This window comes from Acomys minous (assembly GCF_964271855.1).
Source record: "Acomys minous genome assembly, chromosome: 6".
NCBI classification, from domain to species: domain Eukaryota; kingdom Metazoa; phylum Chordata; class Mammalia; order Rodentia; family Muridae; genus Acomys; species Acomys minous.
Window position 1 is genome coordinate 114,502,962 of NC_140487.1, and position 26,589 is coordinate 114,529,550.

At 44.4% G+C, this 26,589-nt stretch overlaps 1 protein-coding gene across 3 annotated transcripts; it reads left to right on the top strand.

Annotated features, from left to right (window-relative positions):
• The first annotated feature begins 1,252 nt into the window (after nucleotides 1-1,252).
• LOC311599315 (phospholipase A2, membrane associated-like) lies at nucleotides 1,253-13,186 on the top strand. Of its 3 annotated transcripts, XM_084785132.1 has the most exons (7): nucleotides 1,291-1,392; nucleotides 7,121-7,282; nucleotides 10,109-10,200; nucleotides 10,866-10,918; nucleotides 11,119-11,263; nucleotides 11,512-11,621; nucleotides 12,972-13,186. In XM_084785132.1, the coding sequence occupies exons 4-7, from the start codon at nucleotides 10,876-10,878 to the stop codon at nucleotides 13,109-13,111; spliced, it is 438 nt and encodes a 145-aa protein (XP_084641258.1). In that variant the 5' UTR covers nucleotides 1,291-1,392; nucleotides 7,121-7,282; nucleotides 10,109-10,200; nucleotides 10,866-10,875; the 3' UTR covers nucleotides 13,112-13,186. The 3 variants fall into 3 exon arrangements, with proteins under 3 accessions (XP_084641257.1, XP_084641258.1, XP_084641256.1); XM_084785131.1 differs by lacking the exon at nucleotides 7,121-7,282 and having other exon boundaries at nucleotides 1,253-1,392; XM_084785130.1 differs by lacking the exons at nucleotides 1,291-1,392; nucleotides 7,121-7,282 and having other exon boundaries at nucleotides 9,948-10,200.
• Nucleotides 13,187-26,589: the final 13,403 nt, after the last annotated feature.

Genomic DNA, 26,589 nt, shown 5'->3' on the forward strand with positions numbered 1-26,589 from the left:
TGGAATGCCATCTTTAACTGATCTGTGCATCCTGCACATTTCATCCATTTATAGTGTTAGAACTGTATAATGCTTGTAAGGAATTATATATTTACAGAACAAAAGAGGGTGACACAGGTGACACTGGATCAGACCTGACAGGATTCATATACTCCAGCATGCGAAGACACTGACACATCTGCTCCAGCATCTTGCATGTGGCAGCCTCACAGCTGCTCATCAGAGCCTGCTTCCAGGAGAGCTTTGAAGAAAGCTTCCAGTCTCAAGTGGTCTATCATTTCAAACTGTTCCAAACAGGACTTCCATTAAGCCTAAAGTTTTTCAATATTTAGAGACTGGACCACAAATGTTATTGCTATATTACTTAGCCATTTTTTCCCCAATTTTATTTGGGCCCCTATAAAGGCATTCTTCATAGGAAAACAGCAAGAAGCAGCCATAAGAAGAGAATGATGCCTCATTTCTCTTAAGGGGGTTAGATAGGTTTTTGTTGTTTTCTTGGGCTATGGATGTTTATTGTCGTTGGGAATTGGTTTTAAGTTATTATTGATCTTATTCACAGAGAAAATGAGGTTGGACTCAGGGAGTTCTCTCTTTTCTTTTCCTTTATCTATCAATCATTCTTTCTTAGGTATTGAGATATGGGTTGGGAAAAAAAAGAAGGAAAATATAGAAAATATATAGAGATAATAGGACAAAAAGTAGATTATTGAATCTACTCCTCAACTGAAGACTTTAATTGTTGCTCACAAATAACATCATTTTTAATTCATTGATATAGAATTTTACATATTGATGCAAAAATAAGTTTAATTTTGATACATTGGTATCAAATTCAAATTTAAGATTATTCTTCACACACTCTATCTATCATCTATCTATCTATCTATCTATCTATCTATCTATCTATCTATCTATCTACATTTCTACTTTAATATGAGGTATTGTACCCATACAACTCAATTATAATTCAAGGTTTACTTCTAATACTTTTGAAAGTGCTATCGCAGGCTGCTTAGGATAATTATAAGGTGCAAGTTGATAGTTTATCAACTCATGGTCATGTCAAATACTAGTCTAACTTATCACAGGAACATGCATCCTAGGTTTAACAGATAGATAGGATTCTATAGATAGATAGATTATGTAAAAATAAATAGATTGAAAGGTCTTCAAAAACCACAGAAACCTACAGAACATAACATTTAAAGACTTTTTTTTATTATTTTAAGGATTATTTGACAATGAGACATGTCAACTCCCCCAGCCTACCTCAAAGAAAGTGATAAACATTGAAGAACCTCCTTTTAGAGATGGCTTCAAATGTGGCAAATCAGCCACCATGCAAAATGGCCTCGTTTTCTGCCACAGACAGATTTCTGCCTGAAATGGGTAAGTTTGGATGCAGGCTGATTCAACTGCCAAACTCTGCCATGACAGGGTAAGCAAGTCCTTAATAGCTCCTGCTTCACAAATATGTCTGTCAGATATACTGGGCCAAAAGGCCGAAGATGATGCTCCAACGTTATGGAAAGTTTTGGGTTGCCGTACAGATAGCAAACTGTCATATTTTTCCATCTTGGAAGCTGTTAACCTGCGCTTCCTGTTCGCTCAGATCATTAATTTTATTCCTTCTCAAGTCTCTGATGGGATTGAAGACAAGATAGTTTAATTTTACAATTAAGCTTAGTTGTTTAGGAGTTAAAAAGATGCTTTTAGGTATATATAGATGTTTTTAGGTTGATAGAGATATGATATGAAAGAGATTGACTTAGGTACAAAACTTTGGACTCTCATAAATGGGATAGATAATATTTTCTCCTAAGTTGCCAAATGCATACGAACTGGACATTGTGAATGTAGATCTTACCTAATGGTTTTCATCCATTTTCCAGTTCATTATTGAAAGAAAAGGAGCCTTATATTGGATTAAAGGAGGAAATATTCTTGTGGACTCTGTACAGTTTATCCTTGTTCATTCAAATGCTGATTTTTCTGCCCCACTATCAGGTTTCAATCCAGGCATTCATTGTGATGTTTATTCAAAGTATCTCCTGTCTCAAGTTTGTACAAACATTTGTTCTCTGTATTGTCAATAAAAGCCAACTAACCAATGTTGAACAGTAACAGAGAATGGGGTAGGACAATCTGGTCCAATGAGTGGGGAGAATGAGCAGGAAGGACAGGATGGAGCCATGAGGAAAAGGGCGGGAAATATCAGAAGAAATGAACCGGGCCTAGGAGATGATTTACAAATAAGTATAATATGGGAAACCTGAATGGGAAGAAACTACACTAGCACGGAGGTTTAGGATGGAGTAATTATTGCACAGCCTTATGCTATAGCCTAGTTAAACAGATCCTACGCTCTCTGTGTGGTTAGTTGGGAATGAAGCTGGTTAAGGAGTAACTGCTGATTTCACTAAAACAAAAATTCAATATTAAATATTAATAATCCTTCAACAATAGTCCCTGGGGTGATTGGTTCTGACTTCACTGGAGAAATTGAGATCGTTATATAACTTCCTACCAAAAAGCGGTAGAAGTTCATTCAGAACAGAAATTTGTTTAGCTGTCCCTGCTCCCGTATCATGCCCTTAATGAACAAACAAACAGACTAGTAAAAATTGAAATAGCTACCAAAGTCGCATGGAGCCTTCCACTACCCTTTGGAACACCCCAATCTTTGTTCTTGGAAAAAAAGTCAGGCATGTGGAGAATAATACAAGACCTTAGGAAGGTAACTGATGTCAGAGAAGGCACGGGAACCCTTCAGCCTGGGCTGCCATCACCTTCTGTCTTCCGAAAATGACAATATTGTCCCTGGTCTCCAAGACTGCCTTTTCACATTTCACTGCGTTCTTCTGACTGTCAACACTTTGCCTTTTGTTTAACTTCACCTAACTTCCAGAGACCTTACTAAAGGTACCCCATAAAAATGTGTCCTTAGGGCATAAAAATACAAAACATATATAAATAAATAACGTAGTTCTACCCTTTATTAGAACATTGTGGATATTGCTATCTTACAAGTCTGTAAAGTGTATTCTGATGTTTATCTTATTTACCATATGGATGATATTTTATTTTATTTTTATGCAGATAGGGCTTATTTAGAAGTGGCCTTGCAGTTCTTAGTTGAGCAGTTGCACTCATATGGACTTCAGATGGCTCCAGAAAAGGTTCAGATACAATCTCCAGCCCCCAATTTCTAGACTGGAGAGCCTTAGATAAGGATTCATGGAAAAGGGTAGAAGTAAATATTAAGAACTCACTTACGAAAAAAATAGAGGTAAAGATATGCCTCCTGCTGTGTATTTTCTTTACAGCCTGTTTAGACAGACATTAACAAATGACAATAGAATCTTCCGTATGCTCCAGAGCCCTCAGCCCCTCCTTCCTTCCTCACTCCAAATAGTGTTTTTGCCGTGGTACAAAAGCCTAAAAAAGACAGCTCAGGAGAGGTTAATAATGTATGGGGAAAGAAGTTAACCTAGGAGGAGAAATCTAACTTGAAGAGGGAGGCAACAAAGTACCATAATTCAAACTGCCCCTCTCAGGTCCCTAAGGCAACCTCCACCACACCTCGTTATAAGCCGCTCTCTCAGACATTTAAAAGGTATAAATAAAAAACTACCATCGTCTGGGCACTCAAACATTAATAAACTTGTCGGATGGGAAATGAAAACTAGCACCCTCTAGGTCATTTTACCAAGGGGGAGGAGAGAGAGAGAGAGAGAGAGAGAGAGAGAGAGAGAGAGAGAGAGAGAGAGAGAGGGAGGGAGAGAGAGAGAGAGAGAAGTGCAGAGGCACAGACCAATCCAATTCTCTAGGCTTGAAAGAACTGCTATGCCCCCCCTGTACCCCCCAGACACTTTGCTAATATGGGACTGACAGGGGAGCAAGCCCAAAAGTCAGAGGCTTATTTATTTTAATAACATTATATGTCACTTCAAAATGGAGCCACCTGGAATGGAAGGGGCTTGAAAGCACAAGTTGGGTACTGCTGCTCTTCACCCTTGACCTCAAACTTTTAAAAATCAAACCCACTAATCAATAACTGCCTTTGAGCATATACCCCTAAGAATATTCATTTTTGTTCTAGATATAAGCACTGCTAAACCTATCAAAAACTTCTTGGATATTTACAGCTATGTTAAAGGTTTTTAGAACCAGACCCGTCCTGGTCCCCTTGACAATGTTTACCTAGGGCTGTCACTCAGAGATGCTTCTGTGATTGCTGTCCTATCAGGTCACAGGCAGAGCAGCTACCCAGGCTTCATGGGGACCTTCAGGGTTTGATCTGGGGTAGAGGGAAGGATTGGGAGGAATGTAGGGAGGAGAAACTGCAGTTGAGTTGAAAGGTATGAGAGAAGAACTTAAAAAAAGAAAGAAAGAAAGAAAAAGATAGATTGTTCTCAGTCATACACAGAAAGGAACAGCTAAGTGGCTGGAGGTGTGGCTCAGTGAGACAGCGGGAGCCTAGCATGTACAAGGCTCTGGGTTTGGTCCTCAGCACTAAATGAATGAATAAAGGGACACTCTTATAAGTAGTAAATTAAATTGGATTAAAAGTATCTGAAATCATATAAAATAAGATAATTCAATAAAATGGAGGAGAAGAAGAAGGAGGAGAAGAAGAAGAAGAAGTAGAAGAAGAAGAAGAGGAAGAAGAAGAAGAGGAAGAGGAAGAAGAAGATGAAGAAGAAGAAGAAGAAGAAGAAGAAGAAGAAGAAGAAGAAGAAGAAGAAAAGCTGGTGAACAAAATGGAGATCACTGGGGCCATGCCATGAAAGGGGCTATATGAATCCTTAATATTCTTATTCTCCCTCTCCCTCTCTCTCTCCCCCTCCCTCCCTCCCTCCTCCCTCTCTCCCTCCCTCCCCCCCCCTCTCTCTCCCCCCCCCCTCTCTCTCTCTCTCCCAGCCCTCCCCCTCTCCTTATTTTGCACTATTACTTATATGTCACAGTTATGGTCTGAGAGGTCTGGGAATGGCAGGCTAGTGTATCCAGCTGGGGCTGGCAGAGCACAGCCTTTTGTCTTTTGTTACACTAACACACAAGTCATCATATTAAATGAACGGTTCCATATGGCTGCCTGCAGCCTGAAGCTTTCCTTTACCCCTCAGTGACTTCCACTCAAGTACAACCATATTCCTGGCTACACAATGGAAAAGAATTTCAGTGTAATGGAGTTGGAGTTCGTTAAAAAGGCATTTTTGACATAGATTTCAAGCACAGAGAGGTGCTCAGGGGACAGCGAGGCAGCTTCTCAAGGGAGAGGGGCCCCATTCTTGGCAGTGGCTGCACATATGACCCATGACTTTCTAGTCCCATCGCTTGGAGAATGTCAGTCACAGCAAATTAAAAATCAAAGAGTTGTTTTGATTTCTTTTTAATAGACGCAGCTCTAAAGTAGATGAGGGGTGTTTTCGGCGATAAGAAGTCCCAAAAGTCAGGGTTAGAAGTTGCCTGAGCAACAAGTAGGTATATTTACTTATTTTATGCATTATCTTTAATGTTTTTTTATTTTTATTTGAAATGCCTTAAGGAAAATGCCGATTGGCTCCATGGGCAGTTCTGGCATTACCAGCTATGTGTGGAGCTTCCTGACTCTGACATCAGGAAAGAGAAACCAACCGGATCTCAGGATAAAGGACTTCCTTTCCCTCTCCCACCTCCTCAGTTTTCTTTCTGCTCTGCTTCATTATGAGTGACAACTCCTTGTCTTGGAAGGTCCCAGCTTCCCACGGTCAAGATGTTAGTGAAGAGCTTTTCGAATATAACCTTTAGGATTTTGAGGCATATTTTTTTTTCACTTCTAATTTGTGAAGTTTTTTTTTTTATCATAAAAGTAGGTTTCATCTTATGAAATACCTGCCCTCCATCTGTTGAGATGGCTGAATGCCTTTGCACCTGTGTTAGCACACAATGTATTCTTTCATCAATTTACAGGTACCAAACCGTCCTTTGTAGTGGAATGAATCCCACTTGGTCTGGGTGGGGCACTCTCTTAACCTATTTTTGCATCTGGTTTGAGAGGATGTTGAAGATTTTTTTGACCCTGTTGAAAACACATCTGGGTCTTCATCACCTTCAACCAGCATGTAATTCCCACGTGAACAGATATCTTATCTTGTTCAAGGATGTCCAAGGGCTTAGGTTAGACACCGGGGGAAGAAGGAACAGAACCAAGTGGTCAGAATTTTTATTTAAAAAAAAAATCTTAAGAATCCGGTCACCGTGGCTCATGCCTGTTATCCCAGGACTCAGGGAGTCAAAGACAGGCGGATCTCTGTGAGTTTGAGGCCAGCCTGGTCTACAAAGCGAGTCCAGGACAGCCAAGGTCACACACGGAAACCCTGTCTGGTGTCATTGAGGCCCTTAGTATTGATGCAGTCTTAAACCCTGGACCCAGTGGGGCCACCAGGATGTACGGAGGGGGAGGTGGCTTCTGCCTATGTCATAGTAAGTTCTCCAGAGTCTGAGAGGTTGGACAGAAGGGGGATGTTCCACCTGAGAGGATGAGATCTTCTGGAACTTTCACACCAGCTGCTCAGAGGAGGACCCTGTGCTGAGAGGCATATGGGGGCTCACAGCAACTTTGGAGGCTTTATTATGTCACTGTGGCCTACTTCTTTCTTTCTTTTTACTTTTTTTTTTTTTAAATCGGAGAGCACAAACATTGCCCCCTACCAAAAATTATAGTCACCGGGAGTGGGTGGGAGGTGGGGGAATCACAAGCATCAGCCTATGCAGAGTGCAATGGCCAAGCCTTACCCTGGGAAAACCACCTTTTATGACTCTGCCCTGCCAGGTAAGTATTCACTGTGGCTTCCTGATAAGAGCAAAGCTCCCCAAAACGAGTAAGGAGGTGAGATAGAAAGACCAAAAACTGGCGTGACATGAGAAGGAAGCTCTTCACTGTGATGTCTGGATGGTTTGTCTTTCCTGCGGGCACAGCCAGGATGCTCCACACACTGCCTATAATGCCAGAATTGCCCTCAGAGGTGAGGGGGTTTTTCCTAAAGACATCTCAACTGGAAACTGTTAAAGACAAACTAAGCCATGCCTACTTAGGGCCAAAATGACTTCTAACCTTCATTTTATTTTTTTTTAGCACTTCTTATTCCTAGCGACATCCCTCATAAATCCACTTTACAAAGGAAACCCCTCAACTTGCTGTGACTTACACTGAGCGATGGCGGACTAAGGAGTGACTCTCCCTTGAGAAGCCTGCACCCACACTGGGACGTCTCACCCTCCCCTGAACACCTCTCTGGTAAGCTCTGTGCTTAGGGGCAATCCTTTAAAAGTCCTTTAATGAGCTCTCCTTCCTGCTGCCTTGTCCTGACATGTTTACCATATAGTAAAGCCAAGAACCCCAGCTTGACCTGAGTGCAAATCCTAAGTGGGGAAGGGAACTCTCCAGGCTACACTTCCTGGAGTCCTGACCCCATCCCCTCACTGTAAGTAGCAGATCTTAATTGGCTTAAGGCTCTGAAGCAGAGATGAGAGTTGGCCTGATGGTTGCATGCTTGTGAGGGCTGAGGGTCAGTCCAGGACTCTCTGGCTGTAGTTTCTGGCATCTTGGACTCCTTGGGCAGTAGAAATATCACCTTGTGAGCACTTCTCCGAACTGACCTTTCCTTTTTGTGTCCTAGGGTCAAGGTTCTAATGACTTCATCTTAACTATCATTATCTGTAATGACCCTATTTCCAAATAAGGTCATATTCGAAGGCTCCAAGACATGAACAGGAAATGAGGTCATGAAAGGGCAACACATTTCACCCAGTAACATATTAAAAGAAAATCTACCCTTTTCTATTTTTTTTTTTAAATCTTAGTTTTTCAAGATAGGATTCCTCTGTGTAGCCTTGGCTGTCCTGGAACTTGCTCTGTAGTCCGGCCTGTCCTTGAACTCAGAGATGCACCTGCCTCTGCCTCCTGAGTGCTGTGATTAAAGGCATACAGAGCCACTTCCGGGCGGCTGGAGAAATCTGCATTTTTGGCAAATGGTGTGCATTTGAATTTTTTTTTTACACGGATGGACATCTGCTTGAATGACTCACAGTAGAAACCGCAACAGTTACTAATCTCATTTATCAATAGCTTAACATCCAAAACATCTCACCTCTCACTCATACTGTTTGAGTATCATTGCCCTTTGTTCCTGGATCCAGTGTCCCAGAAGCCTGCTTCCCCTCCTTCACGATCTTCCAAGAGGAACTTGGAAAGGTCATGGGTTGTATCTGGTTTCTGTTTGTCCGGCCTGGATGTGACCTTTCGAACCGGTGCTTATGTGTGAAGCAGATCTGTGATGTTACATACCATCGGCTAGGAATAGTGAGAAACAGAAGGAGTGTTTGTGCACCCCACCACAGCCTCTGCTACAGGAAAGTTGGAGGACTGGTGTCAAAGTGGTTTACTTAGGGCTACGGAAGCCAAATTCTTCACAGGGGTTGAAGAACGGGGAGGAAGGATGTTTACTTTAGGAATGAAATCCAGAGTTACTGTATCCCTGAAGACTGGAGAATGAAGACGTCATGGACCCAGGAAGCATCAGCAGGCCCATCACCAAACAAGTCAGGATTAGGGGCAGTGGAGGCAGAAGTTTGGTGGGAAAACTGGGAATAGCCACGGGATTTTTCCCAGGCTTAAAAATTCATATGGGACTGGTATGATGGCTTAGTCAGTAAAGTGCTTGCCTTGTAGTCCCAAGGACTTGAGTTCAGACCCTAGAACCCATGTAAAAAAAAAAAAAAGCCAAGTGCAATAGCATGCTTTTGTAACCCTGTTGCTTGAACCCAGGCCTGAGACCCTTGAGGGTGAGGATGAGCTGGCAGAAAGTCAACCACACAGACTACGGAAGTCAGGCAAGTGGTAAAAGCAGAAGAGGATGCCCTTTTAGACCTCCCCCCAAAGCTCACTGTCTCATTGGCTCTTGGACTATTATAAGCTGTTGCTGTGGCTCCCCGTCATTGGCTTGGGTCTAGTCACCGGTTATGGTGTCATTGGTTTCTGGGCAAGCCCGGGTAGGTTTTAGGCCAGTTCTATGTTATTAGCAACAGCCTGTGTTCCTTCTGCATATCTCCAACGCTACCAGTGTGTGTGTGTGCGCACGTGCGTGTGGGGGTCATTGAGATGGCCAGCTTAGCTTACTATGTGAACTCCTTGCTGATGGGAAGCCCTGTCTCAGGAAACAGAGCAGACAGCCCCTGAAGAACAAGCTCCAAGGTTGTCCTCTGAACTCCCCATGCAGGCACACACATGTGCACACACATCTTCATATGCATGTACCCGCAACAGATGTGCACTTGCACACAGGAACAACCACAGTCACATAAACACACACAGAAGCTAGCTGGGCACTAAGGCTCATGGGTATGAAATCCCAGCACTTGTGAGGCAGAGGAAGGTGGATCTCTGTGAGTTCGAGGTTAGCCTGGTCTACAAAGCAACTCCTGGACAGCCAAGGCTACCTAGAGAAACCCTGTCTTGAAAAACCAAGGGGCGGGGCAGGAGGAGGAGGAGAGTGAAGAGGAAGGAGAGAATATGGAGGTGCTGGCCTTTGGGACAACAGAGAATCCACCTCATCCTAGTCTTCCCATGCTAGACTGCACTGTGGGAGACCCAAGAACTCATCCTCATCACTCCCAAGAAGGTTGTGTAGCCTTGGAACTTCACAGAGGCTTAGAGTGTCCCTTCTGTGGTCTAATGAATGACTGATGGATGAAAAGAACAAACCATATAAAAAAAGAACAAACCATACAGAATCCACATTCTCTTTCCTATGTCCAGATGTCACAGCTTATCAGAAGAAAGGAACACTGCAGACATACAAACACTCTCACTCCCTCTACTGCGCACAGTCCTAGCCCACTCTTGGAAGTGGTTGCTGGGAGTTGAGCTTATGGAAAACTGCCTAGGTAGGAGCTGAGCCATGCTTCTCAGCAGATGAATGGGGCTTCAAAATCAGCTGAGATTTATTATGATGTCAAACCAACTGCTAGGGGGAATTATCTACTCAAGGCCTTGGGTATGCCCATCTGTGAATCCACTATTTGGCCACACCTACCTCACTTTCTCCGCCTCACCAATCCCCAGCCCTGCAGGAAGGAACAACTATTTAAGGGCAGTTGGAGTTCAGGAAAAACAAGACAGGCCTTTGAACAAGCAACTGCAGCAGCATCCCTGAGGTAAATCCCCAGAAACTCCTGCCCTTTGCTACATTTGAGGGATTGTGCAGGTGCATGTGTGTGCATGTGTGTGTGTGTGTGTGTGTGTGTGTGTGTGTGTGTGTGTGTGTGTGTGTGTGTGTGCCTGTGGATGTGAGCCCCCATCAGCTAAATGTGTACAAGACAGTACTCATAGCAAGTGCGTTGTATGGGTTTGTGAGGGTGCACAGTGAGAATTCGAATGCATGTGTGTGCCCATGTAATTGGCCTCGTGTTAGAAAGGCTTGCAAAGAGAATGTGTAGTTTTAGTTGGGAGGAGAACTTTGGGGATCAGAATTCATGGATGGGATTCCCAAGCCTTGAATCTGACATGAGGATCCATGTGGGGTATCTAGTGAGGGGAGGCATTGCCTTCTGATTCTGGGAAATGAGTCCAGTCTTTTAGGAGGAATGAAAGAGGTGTTCCTATTCCTACATCATTTCTGTATGAGGACCAGTTCCACAGATCTGAAGGGAGATGAGATGACAGGTGTGATACACCATTGGAAAGACTCTGTGTGCACTCAATGCAAGAGCATGTCTGTACTCTGGGGTTGCTGAGTATGAAAGCAGGCGCTGGGGAAGACAGATGCCGAGACAGCCTGGGAGGAAATGCCCAGGCCTGTCCCTCTGTTCATCCTTCACAGAGCTGACAGCATGAAGATCCTTCTGCTGCTAGCAGCTGTGATCATGGCCTTTGGTAAGAGTTGACCCTGAACTAAGCAGGTAACCTGAGGAGGGAGGCATCCTTCCCTGAGCTTTCCTTCCTGTCCTCCTAGCTCTGTCTCTTGGTGGAAAAAAAGCCATTTGTGGGAAGAGAAGGTAGCAGAGAGCTGCCATGCACAGATGTGGCACAGGGCTCGTCACCCTTCACCAGGCTATTTTTCTACTTCCTTTCAGGCCCAATCCAGATCCGGGGGAACCTTCTGAATTTTAGGAAAATAATCGAGATTAAGACGGGAAAGAATGCTGAGGCTAACTATGGATTCTATGGTTGCTACTGTGGCGTGAGTGGCAGAGGAGTCCCCAAGGATGCGACAGATCGGTGAGGCTACCCCACTACTCTTTATCCTCTGTCACTCTGCCTGGAATGGGACGAGGACAGAGCTGGTGCCCACTGCCTCAGGGTCGTGGTGGATCCCAGGCAGCAAAAGTCAACAACACATTGGGAACTCTGCTCTGGACCACTCCAAAGCTCTTGAGTCTCCCTGCTCAGGGTCAAGGGTCAAGGGGAAACGCTGGGACTCCAGGCCTGTGAGCAAGTAGCTTAAATAGGACATGTGCCCCCACCAGGTGCTGCTTTGTTCACGACTGTTGCTACAAACGTCTGGACAAAAGTGGATGTGGCACAAAACTTCTGACCTACGAGTTCACCTCCGAAGGGGACAATATCATCTGTGCTGGTAAGAAAGACCCTGAGATGCCAGCAAGCTTCCTTTGCATCTTTGTTGATCACATGCATACTGGGGAGTTTGCTGGTGCAGGAGGGGAATCTCCTAAGAACCTCACAGTCAAGTAAGAAGCAAAGAAAATGGTAAAGAGGGTGGTGAAGACTCCAATGGGAGAGCAGAAAAAGCCTTCACCCAGTCTGATGCTTGAGGTGGATCCTGCAAGCAGTGGTGTCTAAGCTGAGTCCTAAGAGACTCCTAGAGTCAATGAAGCAGGCATCTGCTAAAACAGGGAACACACAGCCATCCCCCACACAGGGCCCAGTATGGCCAAAGTGTCAAAGAGGACTCCTGGTCACTCGGTGCTCTCCTGTGGACATGTGAGGATGAGTCTGAGCTGTGTGGATACAAGGTCAAGCCAGGTGTTCTTTGTCTTGAGGTTTGTGTGCTCCATCAACAGGGGCCTATTATTTAGCAAAGCAGCAAGAAGCACATTTGCAAAAGGAGGACTCACCCTGGCAGCAGAGGGCATGGGCAACAGGGAGAGGGACACTTGTGTAAAACAGGCACAGTCAGGTTGGAAAGATCTCACCCTGGGAGATTTCCAGAGAAATGTGCTGATGGATCTGGGCAACTTCAACAGAACAGGATCAGCCCTGCTCCCCAGCTCCCACATATTGCCAGCATCTGTGCTTATATTATAAGACACACTAAAGGTCCGAGAACCGTGGCCTGTGACAACAGGTAGCCTTCTTCTCTAAGAGGAGACATCTCAGAAGCCCCTGTTGAGGTCTACTTTTGGCAGAATAAAGCTACATGTTACCTTAAGACCAATCTCAACCAAGGTAAATGGTAGATCATACAGGTAAATGGGGGATCATACAGCCTTTAACCAATACCACCCATCCTGAGGCCACTGAGGCTGGGGTCTACTAACACAAGCAGGCCTGTTAGCAAGAAGGCAGGCCAACAGTGTATCTCAGCTTGCAGAGTGATAGCCTACTATGCCTGAGGGCCTGGGGTCCATCCCCAGCCCTGTACGAATTGAGCAAGATTGATCATGTCTAGAATCCCAGAGCTCATGATGTCGAGTCAGGAGGATTACAAGTTCAAGGTCATCCTCAGCTATTTAGAGAGCTCAAATCCAGCCTGTGCAACCTTGTCTTTAATTTAAAAAATGAGGGGTGCTAGGAAGTCATGCAAACCTCTGGTAGTGCCAGGTGTGGTTATTGTACGTCCGTATCAGATGGGGTGCTGCCTTTCCGGGCAGTCCTGGTTCTTTTCTCAGAAGAGACAGGTCCCCACAAGCAGACATGGGGTATTAGCAACTTCAGCTTAGTGTCTGTTTTTGCCTAATTTCCGCAGACCAGGACTCCTGTAAGAAACAGCTGTGCGAGTGTGATAAAGCTGCTGCGGAGTGTTTTGCTCAGAACCAGAAAAGCTACAATCTAAAGTACCGGTTTTACCCCAACCTTTTTTGCAATGAGGAGGCACCCAGCTGCTAAGAGGGCCACTTCTGTGACCCTTGCATTTACCTAAGAGAGTCCCGGGGTGGGGGCGGGGGCTCTCACAAATAAAGCCACGCATCAACAATCACGTGTCTGTTCTCTTATCTCAAAGTGAGACGCTGATAGAAAGCGTGCGTGATAAAAGTATCGGCCTTGAGGCTGGGGTGATGGCTCAGTGTGCAAAGTGCTTACCACAAATGCATGAGGACCTGTGTTCAACCCCCAGAACCTCCATACCCCCTGGCCTTTCCTGGCCCGCCTTCAGGCAGGCAGGGACTTAGGAGTAGAGGTCCTTCCTGCAAGTGCGAATCTCTGGCTGATCTGCAGTGGGAAAGGGAGGAGAGGCCAGAGCAGGGGTGGGAAGCCAATAGTCCCATGGCCAGGCCATGTGTAAGAATTCTTTTAGGAGCTGGAGAGATGGTTCAGTGGTTAAGGGCAACGACTGCTCTTCCAGAGGACCCAAGTTCAAATCCCAGCACCCACGTGGCAGCTCAGAACTGTCTGTAACTTCAAGGTCTGACACACTCACATAGACATACTTGTAGGCAAATCACCAATGCACATAAAATAAAGGAAAAAATTATTTTAAAAAAAGAATTCTTTTAATGGAAGAGAACTAATTGTCAGTCCTTAAGCACCCCAGAAATGGTCTGGGGTGCTTTGGAGCAGTGCGGACACACAGGTTGGCCATGGAGTAGGGAGTTCCTATTTGAATCACACACTGTGCAGAGGGCAACCTGGCCACTCTGTGTGCACCCAGTGGGGTGCAATCTATGTTCCCCCCTGACTTTAAAATCAGTGCAGCAGCATCTTAAATTTTTTTTTTTATTCATTAGTATGTATCTAGTGCTTTGCCTGCATGTACACGTGCAGCCCAAAAGAGGGCATCAAATCACTCTGTAGATGGTTACGAGCCACCATGTGGTTGCTGGGAATTGAACTCAGGACCTCTGGAAGAGCAGACAGTGCTCCCAACCTCTGAGCTGTCCTTTTTTTTTTTTTTTTTTTTTTTTTTAAGCTGGCTAAGTGCTCCCAGACCATGCCTGTGCTCAGGCAGTAGGGACAGAAAGCCAACTGCTCTAGTGTTCTAGGGGCCAAGTTTAGCCTCAGGAGGGCTGGGGGCAAACTGAGATAAAGAGAGCATCCATCTACCTCAGTGACAGTCTTGAAAAGCTGGCCTGGAAGGATTCTTCACAGGCGGTACCAGCAGGGGGAGGGGTGCCCAGCCACAAAGCAGAGTGAATCACCTGTGTGCTGTGCCCATGGCTGTGCCCCCGGAGAGGCAGAGGCAGAAATCTATCTCAGTTTAGCATCCTGTTCTAAAAGGCAAGGCATTGATGTGTTCAGTCTGGAACCAATGGAGATTTAGAGTGAAGTTTGGAACAGAAGGAAATTGCCGTGGGAAGTGTGTTAGATAGAATGAGTTCAGTAGAAAGGGTTCCAGACTTAAGGCCATTTTGGAAGAGCCCTCCCAATACGGGCCACCAATTTCACGTTTAATAATAAGAAATAAGTCAATAAGATGCCAGGCAACAGATGTTAGATTATATGAGGTTTATTAAGTGAGCATGGAGAGAGAAGAAAGGGGGGGAGGGGTACGAGAGAGAGAGAGAGAGAGAGAGAGAGAGAGAGAGAGAGAGAGAGAGAGAGAGGGAGGGAGGGAGGGAGGGAGGGAGAGGGAGAGGGAGAGGTGGGGGGAGGGAAAAGGATTAAGGGGGTGAAAGAGGGAGGGGTGAGGTAGGTCTGTCCTTTTATATACTGGGCAGGGCCATGCCTCCATGGCAGGTAGGCAATGACATCACAGGTAGGCACACAACAATGTTATCCTCTCCAGTGCTCGCTAACACGGAGCATCAGAAAGTTCACCACCCCCCAAACCCATTCAAGACGGAGCAGGCTCCAGGGCAGGATGTGTGCTTTAGCATCAGCACTTATGGGAAGAGGTGCACATGTAGAACCCAGAGGCTGAGGCTCTTGGTCATTCTCCAGCTTATTTTTTTGAGACCAAGTCTTTCACTGAACCTGGAGCTCACTGAACTGCAGCTCGACTAGCCAGATTTCCCCAGAATCCTCCTGTGCCTGCCTATTTCCGCACTGGGAATACACACACACACACACACACACACACACACACACACACACACACACACACACACACCCTTGGCACCCAGCATTTATATGGGCTCTGAGGATCTCAGGTTCTCGAACTTGCACAGAAAGTCATTTCTCCACTACAGAATCAAGATTTTTGTACCCGTGTTTAGCTGTGTCCACATACATGCCCGTTACATGTTGGGCCTACATAGTAGCGTCATGATTTTCTAGTAGGATCATAGATGAGTGGTCGTTCACTAGATTGAGACTATGTGGAGCACAGTAATTATCACAATGCTTTTTAACTCACATGACCTTAGGAAATTACTGATAAGCCAGAAGGCTTTAAATATTTGTTAAAATAAAAGCATAGCCATCTTAGTAATTATGAGCATGTATTTTTGCCTGGGTTTGTTGGCAGAAATGTTCATACTTGTCTGTTAGATATTTAAGGTCGTAAGCATATAAGGTGGACCTAATACAGCATCTGACGTTTCCTGGTGTCGAGTCCAGCAATTTAACTTTTTGTTTTTTTCCATGACCCGTGAATACCATGGGATAATGCTACTTGTCCACTCTCTCTGTTTTCAAAAAGCATTCCTAGGTTTAACTGTTAAAAAAAAATAGTCAGGCATGGTGGTCCACACTTTTAATCCCATTACTCAGGAGGCAGAGGCAGGTGGGTCTCTCTGAGTTCGAGGCAAGCCTGGTCTACAGAGTGAGTCCAGGACAGCCAGGGTGACACATAGAAACCTTGTTTCAGGGGTGGCATTGGGGAGGGTCCTCCTCACTGTGTCAACTGGACAGACTCTAGACTCAACCTGGCAGAAGGGCCTCTGGGCTTGTCTGTGTGGATTATTATTATTATTATTATTATTATTATTATTATTATTATTATTATTATTATTGTATTTCAAGACAGGGTTTCTCTGTCTAATCTTGGCGGTTGGCTGTCTTGGACTCACTCTGTAGACCAGTCTTGCCTTGAACTCAGAGAGACCCACCAGCCTCTGTCTCCACAGTGCTGGGAATAAGGCATGCACTACCATGCCTGGTATAGATTGTCTTGATTCTGTTAACAGGTATGGAAAGACCCGTCTTCACTGTTGTTTGCACCGTTACCTGGATGAGTGGTCATGAACTCTCTAAAGAGGAGAAAGTAAACCAAATGCCAGGGCACATTCTTACTCTCTTCTTTTGACTAATGACGCACCAGGACCAGCCACTGCCTGTTCCCACTGCCTTGGTTTCCCCACCAGGATGGGCTTACCTTGAGTGCGAGCCAAAACCACTGCAGTCTCTCCTCAGGTGCTTCTGTGGAGGTGTTTTGTCCCAGCAAAAGGAAAAGAATCTAAGACAGCCGCTGAGGCGCTAACCCGCCGAATCCCGTTACACTGGGTCTACCAGCATACTCCTTCTCATGCCCAGCAGCCAGCCTGTGTCAATAATTATGTCCTTTATAACTAGCATTTATACTCACGGGTTTTCAGGCAGATTCGTGCCCTTGCTTGTACAGCTGACATCTTCCTTATCTGTCAGGACATTCTGTGCTGTCCAGTAAATATCCTATCTTCTGGTGACTGTCACTCTGGGTAGGGGTCAGAGGGGTAATAAGCCCTCCATCCCAACATCCACTTTGCTGCCTCCACAGACAGGTACTGTGTTCAGCACCTTGTCAATAAGCCCCTGAGCGGGCAGCACTGGCTGAGATCCTCATCCTGAGGTGTGGCCTGCCATCCTGGTGTTAAGGATGGAAGAAAAAGGAGGAGGAAGAAACTCCAAGGGCAGGAGATGGCTTTCAATGGTTTTCATCATTTCTCACCAGAGAGTGATTAGGGACAGCCATGACTGTGTCAGAGATGAATGTCTCCTTGACAGACCCCTGTGCCCTGCCCTTCAATTTCCCCAGGTGTCTCACACTGAAAGAAGGAAAAAAGCTAAAGCCTGGTGCCAGTCAGTGGAAGACATTGACCTACAAAGGTCTGACAAGCTGGCCAGATCACCTTGCAGGAGTGACTAAAGCAGGAAGGAGGATGGGGGGGTGATGGGCAGGACCACACCTTGACCAGGGCTGCTTAGTTACTTGTACCTCTTGCTCTCTTCTTATCAAGACTTGTGTCATGTCAAGGAGATGGATTTGGGGTTCAATGGACCTCTTTGGTCCTTTTTCCATGATGGCTACGTTGAATATGTCGTTCCTTGCTTTTCTCCATTGCTTCCATTTAATTGGCTTGTTGAGGTCTGGAGGCTGAGCCAGGCTTGTTATGGCTGCCAGGGCTCAGCCTCTGACCCCAAGGGCCCTGGTGACATCATCACACCTCTGAAGCTTGATTGTCTCAGAATCAAAGCACAAACAGAGGAAAAACCCAACCTAGAAAGACTCCTAGCTAGGTGTAGTAGCTTTAACCTGTAATTCCAGCATTCCAAAGGCTGGGGAAGAGTCTCAATTTGAGACCAGCCTAGGCTACATAATGAGAGGAAAGGAAAGAAAAAGAACAGGTTCCTCCACCCCTGCCCTCTGCTGATCCTGTGCTCCAGGACCCACCAGCTCAGGCCCCTGCAACTGCACCTTGCGGTCCAGGTTGCCCCAGCTTCCTACAAGGGCTGGCATAGATTCTTTTGTTATTTCCTCAGATCCAAACTTCCCTTTCAAGTCTGTCACTCTGCCAGACTGGTTTTGGCAAAGAGGCCAGGAGCCTCCGCTAATTTGCAATCTTGGCACAAAAAAGGGGGAGGGGTGGGGGCGGAGGAATGTACAGTGCAGAATCCTGTGTATAATTTAAAAGGGCACACAGAGTTACATAAACACTGAGTCCTTCTCAAGGAACCACTCATCCAAATAAACATAAAGAGTGGCTCCAGTGGTGGATGGAGGACGAGTGAGGAAAATGAATGCAATAAAACAAAACTGTTTACAGCAGCCAGTGGCAATGGCATGCTGTGAAGAGAGGTCACTCGCAGGAGGGCTAAGAATTGGTCAGTTAGAAAGGTGCGGAGGGGCCTGCTAGATGGCTCACTAGGTAAAAGTGCCTGCCTCCCAGCCGGGACCAGCTCGGTCCCTGGCACTCACATAGTAGAAGGAGAAAAACAAATTTTTCGAACTGGCATCTGGCTTCCACACCCACACTAGAGTTCAGGGCATGCATACTCATATCAATAATAAATAAATAAATAAATAAATAAATAAATAAATTTAGTGATTTTTTTTAAAAGAAAAGAAAGTCATTTACCCCTGGACTCAGCAACTTACCTTGTTGAAAATGGCTCTTGACACGTAGTCACAGGGCACACAAGACATGATGACACCTGGGGAGTGTCCGGAAGAGTGAACGTCAAAGCCAGGAGCCATCCAGAGTGATGGCTGGTCTTTGAGTGTCCCATGCCAAAGCAGCAGTGGGGACACTGAGGAGTTCATGCCATCTAGCCAGGGGGAGATAGTGATTTCTCACTTACCGCCATCTCTGCTTTGAGCTCACTGGTAACACAAGAATCCGTTTCATTTCACTCCAGTGTCCTAAGGGACAAAGGCAGCCTTGCCACAGGTGGAATCAAGTTGGGCTTGTTCATGGCGACACGCATATGGCTTTCCCACCTCACCACTTTCTCTCTAACTGCTAAGGAGACACTATGTGACAGACATGCGCATTGCACTCAAACAACACCAACCTTGAGCCCCTCAGACTCACTCTCAACCCTCCACTGCATACAGCATCCGTGACACACGCTATACCCAGGGGTTTCCAACAGGCTGGCACTGAGACATGGCATGGTGATGTACAAATGTGTTGGACTGTGTTCCTTAGCTGCCCTGGGACACATGTGGCCACAGGTTGGATGTACCCATGACAGCTTGAGGGTCTCTCAGGATGCTAAGAGGAAGGTGTTAGGCCAACTGGTAGCACCATGACTCAGGCCAGATTGGAATAGTTTAAAATATAAAGTTAGTCAAATAAAATCTAGCAGGTTTAAACCAGGCAGGCGCATGCATTTAGTCCCAGCATTTGGGAAGCAAAGGCAGGCAGATCTCTGAGTCTGAAGCCAGCCTGGTTGACAGAGCAAGTTTCATGACAGCCAGGGCTACACAGAGAAGCCCCATCATGAATAAATAAAAAAAAATAAATTCTAGCAAATTTTATTTGTGCATAGATTGGGCAGCTCAAGACTATGAAAGATTTAGAACTTCACTGGGGGAGAAACCCTGACTAAGACATCTTTCATAGTCTTGATCTGCCCAATCTATGCACTTATAGAGTGTTATCATGACAGTGGGGAGCATGGCAGTGTTCGGGCAGACGTGGTGATGAAAAAAGAGCTGGGAGTGCTACATCTTGATCCACAGTAACAGAAGGGGACTGTGTGCCATACCGGGTGTAGCTTGAGCACAGGAGACCTCAAAGCCCTCCCTGACAGTAATATGCTTCCTCTAACAAGGTCATGCCTCCTAATAGTGCCAGTCCCTATGGCCTGTGGGGGCCAATTGCATTCAAACCACTACAGGAGACAAGAGAGAAAAGATTTTTATAAATTATTTGTGGAAGTCAGAAACAAAAAAACATACTGGTTAAAATGGAAAGCCACAGTGAGAGACTGACTAAGCTGAAGGGTGTCTTTACTATTTATTTGGGGCTTCTTTTTGTTTATAGAGGATCTCCAAGTCCTGGCGTTATCTCAGCTCTATCACCACAATTTCAAAAGGAAGTAAAGCCTCTGGCCCGCTTCTCAAATCCAAGCCTTAAGCTACACCATTGGCCCATAATGAGATAATTTTTTAACAAAGCTGGGAATGTGGCTCAGTTGGAAGAGTGCTTGCCTGCCATGCACAAAGCCCTGTGTTCAAGATCCAGCACCAAATAAACCAGATAAGCCAGGCATGGTGGTTCATGCCTATAATACTAGTATTCTGTAGGCAGAGGCAGCAGGATCAGAAGTTCAAGGTCATCCTCAGCTAGACAGGGAGTTGCGGCCAGCCTGGACTATAGGAGACTCAGAATCAAAAGATACTATTTTGACAAACTTAAGTCAAAGAGTTTAGTGAATGTCACAGGTAATTTGTAAGGACAGCTAGATAACATGTTTATTAGGATAAGGAAATAAATAAAAGAGGAAAATAATACTAATTCAATTGGAAAGTGACTCTATTTTCTTTTTTAATCTATCACGACAGACAAGCTCTGTTGCTATCACTCCACACCAGCCTGTTCTGATCAACACAAGTTTTTTTTGCAAGGCTTGTGGTATTCGATGGGTAAAATATATGATGGACAAATACAAAACAATAAACAACAACAACAACAAAAATCAAAGGAGTCACTCAGGTAACTACAAAGGGGGACAAACTAGGACAGATACAGTGTGATTGCCAAATTGTCAGTGTGACACATCATGCTCTTTTAGATGGAAAAACACCAAAGACTCCACCAAAAAGACTAAAAAGTTTCAGGATACAAAATCAAGAGAGAAGAACTGTAGTGTTAGAAACACCGGCAGTGATTTATGCTAACTGAAATCAAGGAAGCACTCACGCACTGTAGTCACAAAGCCTGAACCCCCAGGGCTGACTTGGTGAGGGCTCTAATACAGGGACTATAAAACACTAGAGCCTTGAAGAACTGGGTGGGGGGCAGGGAGGGGGCAGGAGAAACCCTGTCCCTGTGCTGCTCACGAGGAACAAGCAGCCCCATGAGAGTGACATGCGCCCCAAAGGGAGCCACTGGTCCCATGTGGTCCCTGGCAGATACTGACCCCAGGGCTGGGAGCTGGCCATGTGGGCAAAGTGCTGGTCAAGTGTGAGGACCTGGGCCTGGATTCCCAGCACCCACATGACAATATGGACTTGCTTGTAACTGTAACATCTGAGGGTGGGGAGGCCGAGACAAGAGGATGCTGGGTCCAGCCAGGCAGCTGCATTGGTGAGTTCCACGTTCACTAAGAGACCCAGACTGATACAGCAAAAAGGTAGAGAATAATTCAGAAAGATGCCTGATGTCCACCTCTGGCCTCTACATGCACATGTGCACACATATGTACAAACATACAGAAACATACAAAAGCATATGGATACCTGCAAAAACAGACATGCACAAGTAGACAAAACATATAAATGAGGAGAAACAAACATACAGACACATTAAAATCACCAGCTTAAACACAAACACACATACACATTCAAACACCAACTCACATATATGCACACAAACACACACACCTAAATGCATACACAAACTCACAAGCACAAACTCTCAGGCATATAAAAACATGCACATAGACATGTATGCACACACAAGCATACATAAAAAACTTACTTGTACAGAGAAGTAAAAATACAAAATCACACAAACACAGAATATACATGCATAAGCACACACATATACAAAAATGTAGTAACCAACATGCAAATGTTAACAAAAATGACAAACAAGAGTTATCCAAAAGAAACCTCTCATGCACAGAAGATACATGCACATGTTTTAACACAAAAAGTACACACAAGGATAAATACAAACACATATGTGCATGTATGGATTCACACAGGCCTACACATATACACAAACATAAACCCACACACAAGTATATTACTGCACACAGACACACACACACACACACACACACACACACACACACACACACACGCCCCACACAAATATAATGTGCACACATGCAAATACAACACACACAATATACAAATGCAAAGAGACACCAGCACACACAGATGCACAAGTGCACACAGATGCACACACAGACATTCACAAATGCACGAATACATAGACAAACACACAGAAAACATATAAACACTTGGATGTATACAGACATATAGTGCATGTAAATGAAATGCATACACAAACAGAAACTCACACAAATACACAAAGATACACAAGTACAAATGTACAAACTCAACAAATACATGGACCAGTACAAATATACACAATGAGCACACAAGCACACAGAACAGAGACACAAATGTGAATGCATAAACATGCACACATACATATAGAAAAGCATGCACATGCACACACACATGTACACACACAAGCACACAAGATGCCCACACTAATACCAAACAACACAGGTCATCTCTGAAAGGCGGAAGCAGGAAGCATAATTCCTGCTAATCTCACAATGCTCTCCAGCGCTGAAATGAGGACACGGTGCTGGCCTAAGTCCAGACACACACGTCAGTGAAGCAGAACACACAGCCTACTGTTTTTGAAGGTTTTGGTTTTTTTCCACATAAAGGCTAAAAACCTTTATTGGACAATCGAGTCCTTTCAATAACGGTGCTGGGAAGGTTGGAAACCCAGGGTATCTGGTCAGGGTCCTGCTGTCCTGCTGAGAACAGATCACAGACCCTTCAGTCTCCATCTGCTCCAGGTGTGGTTGCAAAGAGCTGACCGGCTCCCTGCAGTGCCTGCTGCAGCTGGGTCCTCTTTCCCCTCTATCCCCTCACTAGAGTGGACTGCTGCCCCTACCACTCTTGAATCCAGGCACCTGACTCAGGTACACAGTGCTGCTGCTTAGTAACTAACTCTGCGGCTTCCTGAGGCAGGATCCACCCTGTCCCTCAGAGTCTTTTAAGAATGATGGTTCATTGTTCCTTACTGTAGGATCATGTTCTCTCTCTCTCTCTCTGTCTCTCTCTGTCTCTCTCTGTCTCTGTCTCTCTGTCTCTCTGTCTCTCTCTGTCTGCCTCTCTCTCTCTCTCTCTCTCTCTCTCTCTGTCTCTGTCTCTCTCTCTCTTTCTGTGTGTGTGTGTACGTCTCCTTCCCTCTCTTCAGATCCTAGCTGCACTATGGTCTGTCTCACTATGGTATTAATAACTCTCATAATAAAACTCCCTCCTGAAGGATAACTCCTGTCTCCTTTTTTAAAGAAGGGAGGGGCAAGGTCCCACTCTGTAGACAAAGCTGGCCTGGAACTTACTAAGGAGACCAGGTTGGCCATGATTCTCATGCCTCAGCCTTCTGAGGGCTGGAATCACAGACAGGAGCCACTATACCTGGATTTCTACTTTCTCTGACCAACAAATTAAAAGCAGCTTGTGAGTTAATACTTGGCTTTGGCTGGGTGTGGTGCTATACACTCTTCATCTTAGCACCCAGGAAGCAGAGGCAGACACGTGAGAACTGTCTCAACCCAACTAAGAAACAAAATCAATTAAACAGTGTAATAGGAGCCTCTTTTACAAATAGACATGTGTTCTGTAGTGAGCTGCTTTAACTGAGATATGTGCTTTTCTGATCTCTTTCTCATTTGCCACTTCCCAAAAGAATAGAAATTCCACATTCTAAGAACTGGAGAGACAAAGATAGATGCAGTTCTCAGACCTCAGCAGACAAGTTATTCTGTGCAGGTGGCGGCAGTTAACATGCAAATTCACGCCTGATAGAGAACACGTGTCTGCTTCCCAGAGGTGGACCAGCACATCCAATCCTGCCTGACTCTCAAACTTTGGATCTGCTACAGTGACATCGAATATCTGGGCACAGAACCTCAGAACACTGCCTGTTGCTTTGCAAAAATAAGGCTAATTGGTAATCGCATTGTGGTTTAAGCTTCCACGGCTGAGACAAATTTTTCCCTTCCTCTCTGACCAGGGGATGAATATCATCATTACTTAAAATGATTAGCTATTTCTTATTTATGCCATGTGTTTGAAAGTGGCAAAACAGACCTGTGGGTTTACTTGAGAAAAACTGTTTGGTCTCCCACAGCTTTGAACTGTACCTCTATTGTTGGCCTGTGTAACTTCAAAAACAAACAAACAAACAAACAAACAAACAAACATAACAACAAGGGTGTTGGGGATGAGAGAAAAGGCAATATCAAAGTAACTCAGTTTCTTCACCCCTCAGATCATATTTCCTATGCTGCCATCTACTGGGCTCTGGACATCCCTGCAGGTGGAGCGAGGGGTGTAAATTATCTTCCAGGTGCCTCCGAGACTCTCCAAAGGCACAAAACCTACAATGTCTCCTTCCAACAATCTCTAGTGCCTGGAGGCTGGACTGGGTGCAAAGTCAATGGCTGAGGGACATCTGCAACTAAAGGACTGACTGGGCCTTTTCAGATGCCAGTCAGAAAAAGGCCGAAGGCTTAGATCCTAGGTTCTTAACCTGTGGGTTGTGGCCCCTTTGGGATTCCAGTGACTTTTTCACAGGGTCACATATCAGACAGCCTGCACATCAGGTGTTTACATTACTATTCATAGCGATAGAAATATTACAGTTATGAAGTATCAATTAAAGTAATTTTGTGATTGGGAGTGACACCATGACGTGAGGAAGTGTATTAAAGCGCCGCAGCATTAGGAAACTGGAGAACCACTTGTCAGGAGCCCTTTGTAAAAGCTCTCTGTCTATAAGCATTGCTCTTGTGCTCTCTGCTCCAGCATAAGAATCACATGGATTGCTGAGACTGTTATTTTTTAAATTTCTCAACTGTTTATTTATTAAAAGATATCCAGCTAGTTGTCTTTTTTACTGTAAACAATCATTTTTAATTAAATATTTTTATATATGCATTTTATTATTACACATATGTACAATAAAATGCATACAGCAAGAAGAACTATGACACAATCAGGAATTATATAAATGTTACATTCTTAGTGTTTTGTCTATTTGCATTTGGCAGCCTTGAAGAAAACATCTTTCCTATCTTGGTTTTGTCCGAAATTCTCAATGTAAATCAATATCTATCATATCTCGTCATTATCAACTTAAAACATCTACCTAGACCTAAAAACATCTTAATCCCTAAACAATTATGCTTAATTGTAAAACTGAGCTATCTGATCTTCTTCAACCCCATCAGAGACTTGAGAAGGAATAAAATTGATTACCTAAGTATCCCAGGAGTGAAGTTAGCAGCTTTCAAATGAGAAGATGACAGAGACGTTTGCTACCTGAATAGTCACCCAAAACTCCCTATAATGTTGGAGCATCTTCTTCAGCACTCTGGTCCAATATATCTGACAGACATATTTGTGAGGCAGGAACTATTGAGGACTTGCTTACCCTGTCTTGGCAGAGTTTGTCTGTTGACTCTGGCTGTGTCCAAGCTTGCCCATTTTTCGACAGAATTCTTTCTGTGGCAGAAATGAGGAAAATTAGCCCAGTGGCTTGTTTGCCACATTTGAAGCCATCTCCATAAGGGGGTTCTTTGATGCTCATCATCCTCTTTGAGGTCAGCTGGGTATTGCCAGGAGTTAACCTGTCTCATTGTCAGTGAATCTCTAAAATAATAAAAACATTTTTAAATGCCATATTCTGTTATGTCTCTGAAGTTTTTGAAGACTTTATCTAACTATATTTACCTTATCTTTCTATAGAATCATATCTGTTTGTCACACCTAACGTGTATATTCTTGTGATAAAAATATACTTATAATTGATATGACCATGATCTGGTCAAGTAACAATTAATTTGTATATCTTATTTATCCTAAACAACCTGCAATAGCACTTTCAAGGTATTGGAAGTAAACCTTGTATTATAATTGAGTCATATGGGTGCAATACCTCATATTAGAGTAGAAATATATCTAATGTGTGTGAAGAATAATTCTATATTTGAATTTATATTACTGTATCTAAAATTAAACTTATTTTGCATCAATATACAAAATTCTATGCCAGTGAATTAAAAATAACCTTGTGAGTGACAATTGAGGCACTAAGTTGAGGAGTAGATTGACTAATCTACTTTTTGTTCTATCTTCCCTATATATTTCTATATTCCCCCTTCTTTCTTTGCAACACCTATCTCCAAACCTAAGAATGGAAGATAAAGGAAAAGAGAGACATGCCTGAGTCCAACCTTGTTTTCTCTCTAAATAAGACCAATAATAACATGTAACCAACTCCCATAGAAAAGAACCCTCTATAGCACAAGGAAGCAACCAAAAATCTACCTGACTCTCCCTTAAGGGAAATGGGGCATCATTCTCTTAAAGTTTCTTTCACCTGATTTGGGATAAATAATACCTTTGTAAGGGCCCAAATAAAATCGAACAAATGGTTAAACAAGCCAGGAATAGCATTTGTGGTCCATTTTCTAAATTTTGAGAAATTCTAGGATTAATTAGAGTCCTGCGTGGGACAGTCTGAAATGCTGGACCAACTGAGATCAGAAGCTTTCTTCGAAGGTGTCCTGGGAGCTGTCTTGTTCTGATGAGGAACAGCAACTGAAGCACTTGGTGCTGGAACATGAATGCAGGATGTCAGTGTCTGTGGCTAGCGTTACCGTCTCGTCAGCAAGAACGATGCTGCACACACAAACAGGATCCTTCTGCAGTAAAGCTTTACTGCCTCTTGAGAGGAAGGGCATAAGCTTACAACACGAAAAACGGAGACAGAGAGACCAAACAGCAGAAACCCCTCCCT

Excerpts from the sequence above, each read along its gene's own strand:
- LOC311599315 (XM_084785130.1), top strand. The coding sequence starts at position 9,959 with ATGAATGGGGCTTCAAAATCAGCTGAGATTTATTATGATGTCAAACCA. Across the intron at positions 10,919-11,118 it reads AGCTGTGATCATGGCCTTTG|GCCCAATCCAGATCCGGGGG; the intron begins GTAAGAGTTGAC and ends ACTTCCTTTCAG. Across the intron at positions 11,264-11,511 it reads CCCAAGGATGCGACAGATCG|GTGCTGCTTTGTTCACGACT; the intron begins GTGAGGCTACCC and ends TGCCCCCACCAG.